Below are 14,653 nucleotides of genomic sequence, written 5' to 3'. Positions count from 1 at the left end.
AAATCTTTCATTTTGTTTTTTAAAAAAATTAATTGAAAGTCATTCAAACAGTTATTTATAAACTGAAATCTTCGAAAAGTTTCAATTATTTGTATTGGGAAGCATCTGAGAGGTATATGTCATATAGCAACCAAAAGAAAGACAACAACAGGCAAAAATAAAAAAAATACACTGAATTTTGCGAGAGAAAGATGTCTAAGCCAAATACAAACTATTCAACAAACACCATTAACATATTCAGTTGCGCATTCTCGTCACGCTCTGAAATTTACCAACTATGCATTCCTTCAGTTAAAAATGCCAATAATGTGATAATTCGACCAGTCAAAAATTAACTATTAGAATGTACATTTATTATTATTCTCAAATATCGAGAGAAAAATCAAGAACCCGTAGTATAAAAACAAGGAAACCATTAGTTAAATACAAAGCCATTGCCGGCCTTAATTTATAACTCACAGGAAATGCGTTTTGCCTGTATTTACTGGTACTACTCCAGAACTTGAGAGAAATAAGATTAAATATTGGCAAAGTTCAAAAATTCATCAACTTTTCCTTAAAACAAATATATTCAAAGTCAACAGAGACCTTAGGTAAAAGTTGAAAGCTTCACTTACACCTCCCGAAGAGTCCAATTGAATCACTGATTGGGAAGACTAAGTCAATGGACTACAAAATGAATAACAAATAAAAGCAAAAAATAAGAAGTCCGGAAAAATTGACCAAACATTTGGTCAGAGCCATTAAAACAATTAGCTTAAATCTGAAACCATAAAATTTCTTCGTTGGTTCTCATTTTTTGAAAACAGTATCTGTCAATAATTGAGCCCTGATTTGAAATTCTTGTCAGTATTTACATAAATAATTATAAATGCGGAAATATTTAAAAAAAAGACCACGCCCATTAAAATTTAGAATTTTTTACAGTTAAGATTCATTGTGAGATTAAGATCAGCCCTGATATTCTATATTGCCACTCATCTATCAAAAGACTTGATTATTGAAATGGTTGCGAAGTAGATCAATTTTTAAACGAAATTTTTCAGTATACCAAAAAAAAACGAAATTTTTCTGTAATCAATTTTTTTAGGTGTCTACTTCCAATTATTTTTTAAAAAAATGGACTACAAAAAGCATATTTGGTCCCATTTTTAACAAAAAAATTTGAATTATGAACAATTTAGCATAAATTCTAGCTAAAAACTCGGATGGAACAATCCAGCAACCCTCCTCTATCTTTAAACATAAAACCAATAACACTACCGTTTACAATTTTTGACATATTTTTAGCAAAACTGACAAAAATTGGGACAAAATTTACGGACAATTTGAACGGAAGCAACGTAATTCGACCGAATGTTCACAAAACTTAAAATCTCGTTAACACCCTGTAAAAAGCGAAATTTAAAAAATATAAATTCTATATTCTATGCTGGACGGGTTTTCCATGATACCAGTCACAATTCTGTACGATGATTATATCGATCGGCAAAAATTAACTAAACAAAAAAACCCATTTGAGTTTATAGTTCTTCCCCCACTAAAGTGGGTCGGAAGAATAAATATTAAAAATTCCTTGAAATATGCAAAATATTAGACAGGCAGCAATTTTTGTATTTTAAAATAAGCTCATAATACACAGCCGAATTAATTTCATCATTAGGCTTTTCATTGTACGCTAAATGTTAATTAATAGTGCAGTCAACTTACCTGTAAACTTTGCTCGTAGACTTTGCATGGCTCAAACTTCTGGTAGATAATCTCACTGGGGAAGGGTTGGAACAAAGGCTCGTCTAAGGGTACGCCACAATTCTAAAAATAATACAGAAACCAGTAAAACTGTATATGAAAATTTGGATCTTTTCTGCCAGCGCCCCCCAGCCTTACATAGCCGATAAATTTACACCCCCCAAAATCTAATTTTTCGCGAATTGTAAGAGCAATATTTGCAATTCATTGAAACATGTGTCTAGGTAGATTGAAGGCACTTTCAGAATAGTTTCCTTAAAAAGTTTTAAAAATTCAAGCCCTTGTTGTAGCCGATAACACAAAAAATGATCTAATACATAAATTTGTATTGATGCTTACGTTATATGCAACAAATTTTGGTTGAATACGTAATACTTTCAAACCATAGCTGTGCTAGCTTTTAGTAAATGCATATTGCTCATATATGTTCACGTAAAAGATTACTTAGCTTTAACAATATGTTTACACAGTTATAAATGGGGGGTGCCTAACTAAGCGGGGGGCGCTAGCAGAAAAGATCCCATCTATATATTAATTCTAACTCGAATGCTATGTCACCATGTTGAAGCTCCTAATCTTCACATGTTTTAGCGTCCCTTAAACATGCAGCCTAGCGTTTTGCATGCATTTTGAGTGCTGCGAGGTGGATTCGAACCGGGGTCTGTTGAGTTCAATCAGGGTATAAAAACGTTCGCTAACCACTAGGCTAAATCCTTTGCTGAAAAGCATCTCTATCACCATCTTTATGCTCCTAATCTTCACATGTTGTAAGGCCCCTGAGACATGCGCCACAGCGTTTTGCATGCCTTTTGAAAAAGGTCAATGACCGAAAACTTGCCATTGCCAGAATAGTCTTTGACCGAAAGGCTACCTATGCCGTAAAGGTCAATGACTGATTAGCCCTGGATGCAAAAATAGGTCATTGACCGAAAAGCTGCCAATGTCCGAAAAGCTGCCTGTGCCAAAAAGGTCAACGACCGAAAAACTGCGGATGCAAGAATAGGTCAATGACTGAAAAGCTACCTATGCCGTAAAGATCAATGAATGATTAGCCGTAGATGCAAAAATAGGGCATTGAACGAAAATCTGCCAATGTCCGAAAACCTGCCTGTACCAAAAAGGTCAACGACCGAAACACTGCGGGTGCAAAAATAGGTCAATGACTGAAAACCTGCTTATAAAAAAATTATTCCATCGCCGAAAATTTTGTCACACGAAAACAGTCCTTGACATGTGCGATGCATCACAGATATTGACAGAATAAAGGTTCTTTATGTAAATGTCAGAAATGTAATCGGAGATGAAAAATTGTCCATTTAAATGATAAAAAAATAAAGAAATTTAAATCACCTAGATAGAAATGCAACAAGGTCAAGATTTTGTGTAGCTTTTTTAAATCCTCAACAAAGGTTGTTGCGATTTCTTTTCTCTTTCTTCTGTCTTTTCTTTTCTTTCTTCTGTCTTTTTCTGTATATCTTCTCTCTCTTTCGTTTTTCTGTTTCTTTCTGTCATTCTTTTTTCTTTCGCTCTTTTGTTTCTCCCTCTCTTTCGCTTTTCTTTCTTTCTTTTCTGTATTCTTTTTCTGTCTTTTATCTTTTGTTTTTTTTCTTTCATCTTTTTTTCTCTTTCTCTCTCTTTCCTGTTCTTTTTGTCTGTCTTTCTTTTTCTCATTCTTTTTTCTCTTTGTTTCTCTTCCGCTTGTCTGGAGTTTATCGTATCTTTTTTCCCTTCTGTTTTTCTTCTTTTGCTTTTCTCTTTCTTTTCAGTCGTTCTTTTCTCTGATGCTTTTTTTCTGTCTTTCTTTTCTCTCTTGCTTTTCTCTTTTTTTTCTGTCTGTCCTTTTTCGCTTTTGATTCTTTTCTCTTTCTATTCGATTTTTTTTGTTGTTTTCGTCTGTCTGTGTATTTTCTTCTTTCTTTTCTCTGTTTCGATTATCTCCTGCTTTTTCTCTTGCTTTTCATTCTCTTTTCTGTATTTCATGTCTGTCTTTTTTGTCTTTCCTTTCTCTTTTTGTTTTCTCTTCCGTCTTTCTTTTCTCGCTTTCTTTTCTGTCTTTCATTTCTGTCTCTTTTCTCCCTTCTGTTTCTTTCTTGTCCTTCTATTCGCTTTTTTTTCGGTTTTCTTGTGTCTGTCTGGTCTCTTCTTTCTTTTCTCTTTCGTTTATCTCTTGCTTTTCTCTCTCTTTTCTGTATTTCCGGACTGTCTTTTCTGTCTTTCGTTGGTCTTTCTTTTCTTTTTTTCTGTTCTTCTTTTCTACCTTTCTCTTTCGTTTTTTCTTTTCTCTCTTTCTTCTTTTTGCTTTTTCTTTTCTGTCTTTTCATTTGTTTTTATCTTTTTCTTTCGTTTCTCTGTCTTTTCTCTCTTTTTTTCTTTTTTCTCTCTTTGTTCCTCTTCCGCTTCTCTTTCGTTTCTCGCATCTTCTTTTCCTTTCTGTTTTTCTTTTTTGCTTTTCTTTCTTTTCTGTCGTGCTTTTCTGTTGCTTTTTTCTGTCTGCCTTTGGCTTTTCTTTTTGTTTTCTGTATTCCTTTTCTGTCTTTTCTCTCTTTTGTCTTTTTCTTTCTTTTCTCTCTATCTCTCTCTTTCTTTTCTGTTCTTTTATGTCTTTCTTTTTCTCATTCTTTTTTCGCTTTGTTCCTCTTCCGCTTCTATTTAGTTTCTCGTATCTTTTTTCCTTTCTGTTGTTCTTTTTTGCTTTTCTCATTCTTTTCTGTCGTTCCTTTCTCTGTTTTTTTTCTGTCGCTCTTTTCTCTCTTGCTTTTCTTTTTCTTTTCTGAATTGTTCTCCCTTCTGTTTCTTTCTTTTCATTCTGTTTCTTTCTATTTTCTCTTTCGATTATCCCTTGCTTTTCTCTATTTTCTGTTTCTGTCTGTGTTTTTTGTCTTTCTTTTCCCTTTCTTTTGTTTTTTTTCTCTTTCGTCTTTCTTTTCTCGCTTTCTTTTCTGTCTTTCGTTTCTTTCTTTTCTCCGTTCTGTTGCTTTCTTTTCTCTTTTTATTCGTTTTTTTTCTGTTATCTTCTGTCTGTCTGTTCTCTTCTTTCTTTTCTCTCTTTCGTTTCTCTTGCTTTTCTCTCTTGCTTTTTTCTCTTTTCTGTTTTTCCTGTCTGCCTTTTCTGTTTTTCGTTTGTCTTTCTCTTTTCTCTTTCCTCTTTTTTCTATCCTTCTTTTCGGCTTTTCTTTTTTTCGTGTCTTTCTTTACTCTCTTGCTTTTCTCTTTCTTTTCTCTCTTTGTTTTCTTTTCTGTTTTTCAGTTGTCTTTGTTCTTTCTTGCGTTTCGTTCTTTCGTTTCTCTGTCTTTTCTCTCTTATCTGTCTTGTTACTTTTTTCTATTGTCTCTTTCTTTTCTGTCTTTCTTTTCTCTTTCTTCTCTCCTGTTTTCTGCCTTTCTCTTTCTTTTCTCTCTTTCGCTTTTCTCTTTCTTTTGTCTTTTGTATATTGTTTCTCTTTCCGTTTTTTTTGTATCTCTTTTCTCTCTTTCGCTCTTTTTTCTCCCCCTTTCTCTTTACTTGTTTTTTCTTTTCTATATTTCTTTCTTTTCTGTTCTTTTTATCTGTCTTTCTTTTTTTCATTCGTTTTTCTCTTTCGTTCCTCGTTCGCTGCACTTTAGTTTCTGGTTTCTTTTTTGACTTTTTTTCTTTGTTGCTTTTTTCTGTTGTCTTTCTTTTCTCCTTTCTTTTTCTTTCTTTTCTCTTTCTATTCTCTTTTTTTTCCAGTTTTCTCCTGTCTGTCTTTCTCTTCTATCTTTTCTCTCTTTCGTTTATCTCTTGCTTCTTGCTTTTATGTCTTGCTTCTCTCTTTTCAGTATTTCCTGTCTGTCTTTCTTTGGCCTTTGTTTTGTCTTTTTCTCTTCCGTCTTTATTTGCTCGCTTTCTTTTCTGTTCTTTTTTGTGTGTCTCATTCTTTTTGCCCTCTTTTCTTCTTCTCTCTCGTATCTCGCTTCAGTTTCTCGTTCTTTCTCATTTTTCTCTCTTCTCTCTCGCTTCTCTCTTTTTTTTGTCTTTCGTTTCTCGCTTTGTTTTCTGTTCTTTTTTCTGCCTTTCTCATTCTTTTTGCCCTCTTTTATTCTTCTCTCCTGTTTCTCGTTCTTTCTCATTTTTTTCTCTCTTCTCTCGTTTCTGTCTTTCTTTTCTGTCTTTCATTTCGCGCTTTGTTTTCTGTTCTTTTTTCGTTTCTTATTCTTTTTGCCCTCTTTTCTTCTCTCTCGTTTCTCGCTTCAGTTTCTCGTTCTTTCTCATTTTTCTCTCTCTTCTCTCTCGCTTCTCTCTTTCTTTTGTGTCTTTTTTTCTCTTTCTTCTCTCCTAATTTCTGCCTTTCTCTTTCTTTTCTCTCTTTCGCTTTTCTCTTTCTTTTGTCTTTTGTTATTGTTTCTCTTTCCGTTCTTTTTTGTATCTCTTTTCTCTCTCGCTCTTTATTCTCCCCCTTTTGTCTTTACTTGTTCTCTCTTTTCTATATTTCTTCCTTTTCTGTTCTTTTTTATCTGTCTTTCTTTCTCTCATTCTTTTTTCTCTTTCGTTCCTCGTTCGCTACACTTTAGTTTCTCGTTTCTTTTTTGACTTTTTTCTTTGTTGCTATTTTCTGTTGTCTTTCTTTTCTTTCTTTTTCTTTTCTCTTTCTATTCTATTTTTTCCCTGTTTTCTCTCTCTCTTTTTCTCTTCTATCTTTTCTCTCTTTCGTTTATCTCTTGCTTTTATGTCTTGCTTCTCTGTCTTTTCGGTATTTCCTGTCTGTTGGTATTTCCTGTCTATTTCCTTCTCTGTCTTTGGTCTTTGTTTTGTCTTTTTCTCTTCCGTCTTTCTTTGCTGGCTTTCTTTTCTGTTCTTTTTTCTGCCTTTCTCATTTTTTTGCCTTCTTTTGTTCTTCTCTCTCGTTTCTTGCTTCAGTTTCTGGTTCTTTCTCATTTTTCTCTCTTCTCTCTCACTTCTCTCTTTCTTTTCTGTCTTTTGTTGCTGTCTTTCTTTTGCTCTTTCCCTTTTTCCTGTCCTTCTTTTCTGCCTTTCCTTTCTTTTGTTTCTTTCTTTTCTCTCTTGCTTTTATCTCTTATTTTTCTCTCTGGCTTTTCTTTCTTTTCTGTCTTTTGTCTCTTTTTTCTGTTCTCTTTCTTCTCTTCTTCTACCTTTCTTTTATCTCTTTCTTCTTTTTTCTCTCGCTCTCATTTCTGTTTTTCTATTTTTTCTGCTTTTTCTTTTCTTGCTTTTCTCTTCTTTATCTTTCGTTTCTTTCTCTTTTCTCGGTATTGTTTCTTTTTTTTCTTTTCTCGATTTTTCTTTCCATTTGTATCCTGTTTTTCTTTTCTTTTTCCTTCTTTTCTGATTTGCTTTTCTCGCTTTCTTTTCTCTCCTTATCTTTTTCAGTTCTTTTTTTAGCTTCTGTCTTTTCTCTCTTTTGTCTTTTTCTGTATTTTGTCTCTCATTTCTCTCTTTTTTATCTGTCTCTCTTTTCTTTGGCTTCTTTCTTTCTTTTCGCTTTCTTTGCTCTTACCTTTTCTCTTTCTTTTCTGTCTTTCTTTGCTCTTTTCTTTCTTTTCTCTTTCTATTCTCTTTTTTTTCACTTTTATGTCTGTCTTTTCTCATCTTTTTTTTTCACTCTTTCGTTTATCTCTTGCTTTGCTGTCTTGCTTTTCTCTCTTTTCTGTATTTCCTGTCGGTTTTTCTTTTGTCTTTGTTTTGTCTTGTTCTCTTCCCTCTTTAGTTTCTCGCTTTGTTTTTGTTCTTTTTTCTGCTTTCTCATTCTTTTTGCCCTCTTTTGTTCTTCTTTCGTTTCTCGCTTCAGTTTTTCGTTCTTTCTCATTTTTCTTCTCTCTCGCTTCTCTCTTTTTTGTCTTTCGTTTCTCGCTTTGTTTTCTGTTTTTTTTCTGCGTTTCTCATTCTTTTTGCCCTCTTTTCTTCTTCTCTCTCGTTTCTCGCTTCAGTTTCTCGTTCTTTCTCATTATTTCCTCTCTCTCCTCTCTCGCTTCTCTCTTTCTTTTCTGTCTTTCGTTCCTGTCTTTCTTTTCCTCTTTCCCTTTTTTCCTCTCTTTCTTTTCTGCCTTTACTTTCTTTTCGCTCTTTCTTTTCTCTCTTATTTCTCTCTGGCTTTTCTTTCTTTTCTGTCTTTTGTCTCTTTTTTCTGTTCTCTTTCTTCTCTTCTTCTACCTTTCTTTTATCTCTTTCTTGTTTTTTTCTCGCTCTCATTTCTGTTTTTCTCCTTTTTTCTGCCTTTCTTCTGCCTTTTGTTTTCTCGCTTTTCTCTTCTTTCTCTATCTTTCGTTTTTTTCTCTGTATGTTTCATTTTCTCTTTCTTTTCTGTCTTTTTTCTCGCCATTTGTATTCTGCGTTTCTCTTCACTTTCTTTTCTTCTTTTCTGATTTGCTTTTCTCGCTTTGTTTTCTCTCCTTATCTTCTTTTTTTCTTAGTTTCTTCTCTTTTCTGTTTTTTTTGTGTTTTTTCTCTCCTCTCTCTCGTTTCTTTCTCGTTCTTTTCTGTCTCTCTTCGCTTTTGCTTCTCTTTTTCTTTTCTTTTCTCTTTTGTTTCTTTTCTCTTTTCTCTTCTTTTTTCTGCCTTTTTTCTCTTTTGTTTCTTTGTTTTTTCGGTTTCTTCTATTCTTTTTTTCTTTTTTTGCCTCTTTTTCTAATCCTTCTTACTTTTTCTTCCTTCTTCTCTTTCATTTTCTTCTTCAGGTTTTCGTTCTTTTTGCTTTCCTTTCCCTTTTTTCTTTCTTTTGCTTTTCTCTTTCTGTTCTGAGTTTCTTCTGCATTTTTTTCTCTTTCTTCTTTCTCTATCTTTCGTTTCTGTCTCTTTTCTCTGTATAGTTTTGTTTTCTCTTTCTATTCTGTCTTTTATTTCTGCCTTTCTCTCTTGCTTTTCTCTTCTTTCCCTATTCTCTTCATTTCTCATTTGCTTTTCTCGCTTTCTCTACTCTTTTTCATTATTTTCTTTCGTTTCGATGCCTTTCTATATTTTCTGTCTTCTTCTCTCCTTTTCTTTTCTTTTCGCTTTCTTTTCTCTTTCGTTTTCGTCTATTTTTTATCTTCTTCTTTGCTGTCTTTCTTTTCTCTTTTCTCTCTTGGTTTTCTCTTTCCTGTCTTTCATTGCTGTATTTCTTTGCTCTTCCCTCTTTATGTTGTGTTCTTTTCGCTTTTGCCTTTCTGGCTTTCTTCTCTTTTGTTTGTTTACTTTCTCTTTTTTTTCACCTTCTATTCTCGTTCTTTTCGTTTTTTACCTTCCTCTCCCATTCTTCTCTTTCGTTCCCTTTTAAGGTTTTTCTTCAATTGTTTGCTATTTTCTCTTTCCTTCCTGTTTTTTCTTTGTCTCTAGCTTTTAGCTTTCTTGTCAGCCCTTCTTCTTCGTTTTCTCTCTTTCCTGTTTTGCTTTTCACTTTCTTTTCTGTCATTCGTTTCCGTCCTTCTTTTCTCTTTTTTTTTCTTTTAATCCTTTCTTTTTTCCATTGTTGCCTTCTTTTCTCTTTATCTCCTTCTTTTCTGCCTTTCTTTTTCTTTTCTTTCTTTCATTTTTGTTCTGAATTTTTCTTTTCCGAATTGCTTTTCGCTTTCATTTCTCCGTTTCCCTTTATTTTTGTATTTTCTTTTTCATTTGTCTGCCTTTTCTTTTCCGTCTTTTTTCTTTCCTTTTCTCTCTTGTTTTTTCTTTCCTTTCGGTCTTTCTTTTCAGTCTCTTTTCTATTTCGTTTCTCTCCTTCCTTTCGCTTTCTTTTCTCTTTCGTTTTCGTCTATTTTTTATCTTCTTCTTTGCTGTCTTTCTTTCCTCTTTTCTCTCTTGGTTTTCTCTTTCCTGTCTTTCGTTGCTGTATTTCTTTGCTCTTCCCTCTTTATGTTGTGTTCTTTTCGCTTTTGCCTTTCTGGCTTTCTTCTCTTTTGTTTGTTAACTTTCTCTTTTTTTTCACCTTCTATTCTCGTTCTTTTCGTTTTTTACCTTTCTCTCCCATTCTTCTCTTTCGTTCCCTTTTTAGGTTTTTCTTCAATTGTTTGCTATTTTCTCTTTCCTTTCTGTTTTTTCTTTGTCTCTAGCTTTTAGCTTTCTTGTCAGCCCTTCTTCTTCGTTTTCTCTCTTTCTTTTCTGTTTTGCTTTTCACTTTCTTTTCTGTCATTCGTTTCCGTCCTTCTTTTCTCTTTTTCTTTTTTCTTTTAATCCTTTCTTCTTTCCATTGTTGCCTTCTTTTCTCTTTATCTCCTTTTTTCTGCCTTTCTTTTTCTTTTCTTTCTTTCATTTTTGTTCTGAATTTTTCTTTTCCGAATTGCTTTTCGCTTTCATTTCTCCGTTTCCCTTTATTTTTGTATTTTCTTTTTCATTTGTCTGCCTTTTCTTTTCTGTCTTTTTTCTTTCCTTTTCTCTCTTGTTTTTTCTTTCCTTTCGGTCTTTCTTTTCAGTCTCTTTTCTATTTCGTTTCTCTCCTTCCTTTCGCTTTCTTTTCTCTTTCGTTTTCGTCTATTTTTTATCTTCTTCTTTGCTGTCTTTCTTTTCTCTTTTCTCTCTTGGTTTTCTCTTTCCTGTCTTTCGTTGCTCTTCCCTCTTTATGTTGTGTTCTTTTCGCTTTTGCCTTTCTGGCTTTCTTCTCTTTTGTTTGTTTACTTTCTCTTTTTTTCACCTTCTATTCTCGTTCTTTTCGTTTTTTACCTTTCTCTCCCATTCTTCTCTTTCGTTCCCTTTTTAGGTTTTTCTTCAATTGTTTGCTATTTTCTCTTTCCTTTCTGTTTTTTCTTTGTCTCTAGCTTTTAGCTTTCTTGTCAGCCCTTCTTCGTTTTCTCTCTTTCTTTTCTGTTTTGCTTTTCACTTTCTTTTCTGTCATTCGTTTCCGTCCTTCTTTTCTCTTTTTCTTTTTTCTTTTAATCCTTTCTTCTTTCCATTGTTCCCTTGTTTTCTCTTTATCTCCTTTTTTCTGCCTTTCTTTTTCTTTTCTTTCTTTCATTTTTGTTCTGAATTTTTCTTTTCCGAATTGCTTTTCGCTTTCATTTCTCCGTTTCCCTTTATTTTTGTATTTTCTTTTTCATTTGTCTGCCTTTTCTTTTCTGTCTTTTTTCTTTCCTTTTCTCTCTTGTTTTTTCTTTCCTTTCGGACTTTCTTTTCAGTCTCTTTTCTATTTCGTTTCTCTCCTTCCTTTCGCTTTCTTTTCTCTTTCGTTTTCGTCTATTTTTTATCTTCTTCTTTGCTGTCTTTCTTTTCTCTTTTCTCTCTTGGTTTTCTCTTTCCTGTCTTTCGTTGCTGTATTTCTTTGCTCTTCCCTCTTTGTGTTGTGTTCTTTTCGCTTTTGCCTTTCTGGCTTTCTTCTCTTTTGTTTGTTTACTTTCTCTTTTTTTTTCACCTTCTATTCTCGTTCTTTTCGTTTTTTACCTTTCTCTCCCATTCTTCTCTTTCGTTCCCTTTTTAGGTTTTTCTTCAATTGTTTGCTATTTTCTCTTTCCTTTCTGTTTTTTCTTTGTCTCTAGCTTTTAGCTTTCTTGTCAGCCCTTCTTCTTCGTTTTCTCTCTTTCTTTTCTGTTTTGCTTTTCACTTTCTTTTCTGTCATTCGTTTCCGTCCTTCTTTTCTCTTTTTCTTTTTTCTTTTAATCCTTTCTTCTTTCCATTGTTGCCTTCTTTTCTCTTTATCTCCTTTTTTCTGCCTTTCTTTTTCTTTTCTTTCTTTCATTTTTGTTCTGAATTTTTCTTTTCCGAATTGCTTTTCGCTTTCATTTCTCCGTTTCCCTTTATTTTTGTATTTTCTTTTTCATTTGTCTGCCTTTTCTTTTCTGTCTTTTTTCTTTCCTTTTCTCTCTTGTTTTTTCTTTCCTTTCGGTCTTTCTTTTCAGTCTCTTTTCTATTTCGTTTCTCTCCTTCCTTTCGCTTTCTTTTCTCTTACTTTCTTTCTTTTTTATATCTTGTTTTTCTCTTTCTTTTCTGTCTTTCTTCTCTCACTTGCTTTTCTCTTCGCTTTTCTCATTTGTGTCTTTTGTTTCTCTTTTTTCCCTGTCCCTTTTCTGCTCTTTTCTTTTGCTGACTTTTCTCTTTCGTTTCCTCTGTTTTCTATTTTTTTTCTGCCTTTCTCTTTTTCGTTTCTCTTTCTCATTTTTTCATTCTTCTCTCTTTTTCCCTTCTGTTCTTTTTTTGCCTTTCTTTCTAATTCTTCTCTCGTTTGTTCCTCTCTTTGGTTCCTCTCTTTCGTTTTTCGTTAGGGTTTTCTTTTCTCCTTCATTTCTGTTTTTCCTTTCTCTTGCGTTTCTTTTTCCTTTCTGCCATTCTCTCTTTCTTTTCTCCCTCTGTTTTCTGTCTGGCTTTTCTCATTTTTCTTTATGTCGTTTTCGTCTTCTTTTCTGCTTCTCTTTTTCTTTTTCATTTCTCTTCTTTTTCTTTTGCCTTCCTTTTTCTTTCTTTCTTCTTTCGTTTCTTTCTTTTTTCTCTATCGTTTCTTTTCTGTTTTTTTTCCTGTCTTTTTTCTTTCCTTTTTTCTCTCTTCTCTCTTTTCTCGCTTTTCTTTTTTCTTTTTCTGCTTTTCTCTGTCTTTTCTCTCTTTTTTTCTATTTCATCTCTTTTTTCCTGTTCTTTTCTCTCTGATTTTTTCTGTCTCTCCTTTTCTCTCGGTTTTCTCTGTTTTCTCTTTTTGCTTTTCTCTTTTTTGCTTTTCTTGTCTTTCTTTTCTCGATTTCTTTTTTCTCTCTTTCTTTACTCTTTCTTTTCTCTTTTTCTTTTGTCTTGGTTTTCTTTTTTTTCGCTTCTTTTTCTCTTTTCTCACGTTTATTTGTCATTTGTCTTTTTTGTGTTTTGTTTCTCTGTCTTTTCTCTTCTGTTCTGTTTTTTTTTCTGTTTTCTCTCCTTTTCTCTCTTTTGCTCATCTCTCCTGTTATTTTTTTCTGCGTTAGTTTTCTCTCTTTCCTCTGTCTTTTCTCTTTCGTTTCTTTCTTCTCTCTTTTCTCTTTCTCATGTTTAAGCTCCTTATCATCGCATGTTATAAACGCTCCTTAAACATGCAGCCTAACGTAGAACATGAGTTGCACTATGCCACCATGTAGAATATCGTTATCTGTACAAGTCTTAGCGCTCCTTAATTATGCAAAATCGTAAAGCAGAAAACGTGGTTGGAATAAAAATTGTTGGCACATAGGGTAATATACACAAACCAAACACATCGGTGACGAAACGTAATACCTATTGCTTTTGAACGAGGAGAATAGGTTCCAGCCCCAGGTGGTGCATAAGAAATCTGATTTATTAACCTTCTATCTTTTCTGTTGAATGATATTCTTGTGCTTTTGCGGGCCTGCTAGTATTTTAAAAAAAGAGTGAAAAAAGTCAGATATTGTTGTTTGTTCAAATTAAGGGAAACTTTGCGCTGTTTTTTCATTGTGCATTCATTTTACCTTAACTCTTATTTAGAATTATGCGAGCAAAGCTAAACGATAATTTGATCTCAGCATGGGCCAAAATATTAACATACGAGTTGCCTCGACAGACAGCTCAGTGAGAATCAATAAACATGAACTTGAACGTGAACAGAAACTGTGTTCAAATAGGGCAAAGAACTAGGCGTGAGGACATACTAGCTGGTTTCCCTGGTCTCTGATGTCAAGTAGCTCTATCACTCTGGGCACTCTGATCTCAGTGATGTCCTCCCTCTTTTCCTCAGTGTCCTGCTGTGCAACTCGAACCCACTCCGACGGCACGACCTGTTCAAGTAGTTTCAAAATAGAACATCAATATTCTTTCTTGAGCACCCAACAATGCAAAAGAACCCTCCCTCATTTTTACATTTAGATAATGGGTTGAAATGTGTGCATGATCTATCATTATTTGTATGATGACTGGACAGTAGATCCGAGTGACAATAGATCAAAAACAGTAATGACAGAGTATATATAGAAACTTGTCCGCGCCGGCTGAAAGTAAGCGTTCAAAAAGAACTCACATACTCACTTAGGTGTGAAAAACACCAGAAAAACAACAAATCAAAAACGAAATAAATAACTTCAGGAAAACAATTAAAGAAGCGTTTGCTGAATTCTTGACCCGTTCTTTCCTAAACTTGAAATTTTTCCAGAATATTATTGTTCCAGCAGCTTTTAAAATTAACAAATGATATCTATCGGCATTGACGATCTCAATTGTTTCAAGACAAGAATTCAATTAAGAATTCGATCCTTTAAAACCCTCATGCCACAACCACACACTCATCACTCATCCCTCCATAACCACGCATAATGTTAAATATACCGATGATCAAGTTGATGTTATAACTGCAACCATAAAGTTCTATCAAATATAATTAAACATGTATCGATTAACGTTATTTTATGCAAATAAAATCAAAATACTAATTTATATTGTTAAAGTGAAAGTAATATATAGTTCTTTCCTTCTTACCGGTCGTTTTTCTAAGGGCTCCTTCACAATTCGGGGGTTCTTGGGAGGGATTTTGACTTTGCTCTTGCCTCCAGGGGCCAACACAGTCGTCGGCATCCCTCTGAGCGGTTTGGAGGATAACTGCAGGCACGCCTTGTATTGAATTATATAGGCGGCAAATTTAGGGTTATTCACATATACAAAACTAAAAAATATAGATTAACTACAGAATATGCCAAACTAAACTTTGGCAACTAAATTTTGTTATTAAAATATTTATATCGACTAATTTGACATTATTTGAACTGAGAACAATGCTGACTGAATCTGAAACAAGCTCCTAAACTTATGAATTTCCAAACTGAAGACTAAAAAATGCGTACTAATTGTCCAACATTTTGGCATTTTTTTAATCAAAATTCTTTCCATTTGGCTCATTTTTGACGCTAGGAAAACAAAAATGTTTTGCAGGCAACTTTATCAGTCATGGTATCTCTCAATTCAAAATACTGCAAAGCTTACAAATGAAACGAAAGTTTGAAACCTAAACCGACAAATGTCGGAAGAATTGCTCTTGAACGACGGGCGAGGCAATTTAATTCAGGG

The 14,653-nt window shown here is 33.6% G+C and overlaps 2 protein-coding genes across 9 annotated transcripts in view; both read right to left on the bottom strand.

The window, feature by feature from the left end:
- Nucleotides 1-14,281, bottom strand: part of LOC142337496 (hydrocephalus-inducing protein-like) — a 389,940-nt gene extending 375,659 nt beyond the window's left edge. For all 8 annotated transcript variants that reach the window (XM_075386772.1, XM_075386789.1, XM_075386781.1 and 5 more), the window contains exons 1-3: nucleotides 14,069-14,281; nucleotides 13,249-13,374; nucleotides 1,711-1,812 (exon numbers count right to left, since the gene is read on the bottom strand). In XM_075386772.1, coding sequence (XP_075242887.1) covers nucleotides 1,711-1,812; nucleotides 13,249-13,374; nucleotides 14,069-14,164 — 324 coding nt within the window. In that variant the 5' untranslated portion in view covers nucleotides 14,165-14,281. The remainder of the gene's footprint in view (nucleotides 1-1,710; nucleotides 1,813-13,248; nucleotides 13,375-14,068) is intronic.
- LOC142344165 (uncharacterized) lies at nucleotides 3,142-8,955 on the bottom strand. Its single transcript, XM_075395700.1, has 4 exons — nucleotides 8,943-8,955; nucleotides 7,482-7,585; nucleotides 5,373-5,428; nucleotides 3,142-3,229 (listed from the first exon to the last, which is right to left on the bottom strand). Exons 1-4 carry the CDS (start codon nucleotides 8,953-8,955, stop codon nucleotides 3,142-3,144), a joined length of 261 nt encoding a protein of 86 aa, XP_075251815.1.
- Nucleotides 14,282-14,653: the final 372 nt, after the last annotated feature.

Source organism: Convolutriloba macropyga, chromosome 1 (assembly GCF_964194025.1).
Source record: "Convolutriloba macropyga chromosome 1, txConMacr16.3, whole genome shotgun sequence".
NCBI lineage: Eukaryota > Metazoa > Xenacoelomorpha > Acoela > Convolutidae > Convolutriloba > Convolutriloba macropyga.
The sequence above is the reverse complement of the archived record's forward strand: the minus strand, read 5'-3'. Positions and strand labels throughout refer to the sequence as shown.

Excerpts from the sequence above, each read along its gene's own strand:
- LOC142344165 (XM_075395700.1), bottom strand. Across the intron at positions 5,429-7,481 it reads CGAAAGAAGAACAAAAGAGG|GAAAGAAAAAGAAAGGAGAA; the intron begins GCAAAAAGAATG and ends AGAAAGAGAAAA. Across the intron at positions 3,230-5,372 it reads AAAAGCAACAAAGAAAAAAA|AGAAGATATACAGAAAAAGA; the intron begins GTCAAAAAAGAA and ends AACGAAAGAGAG.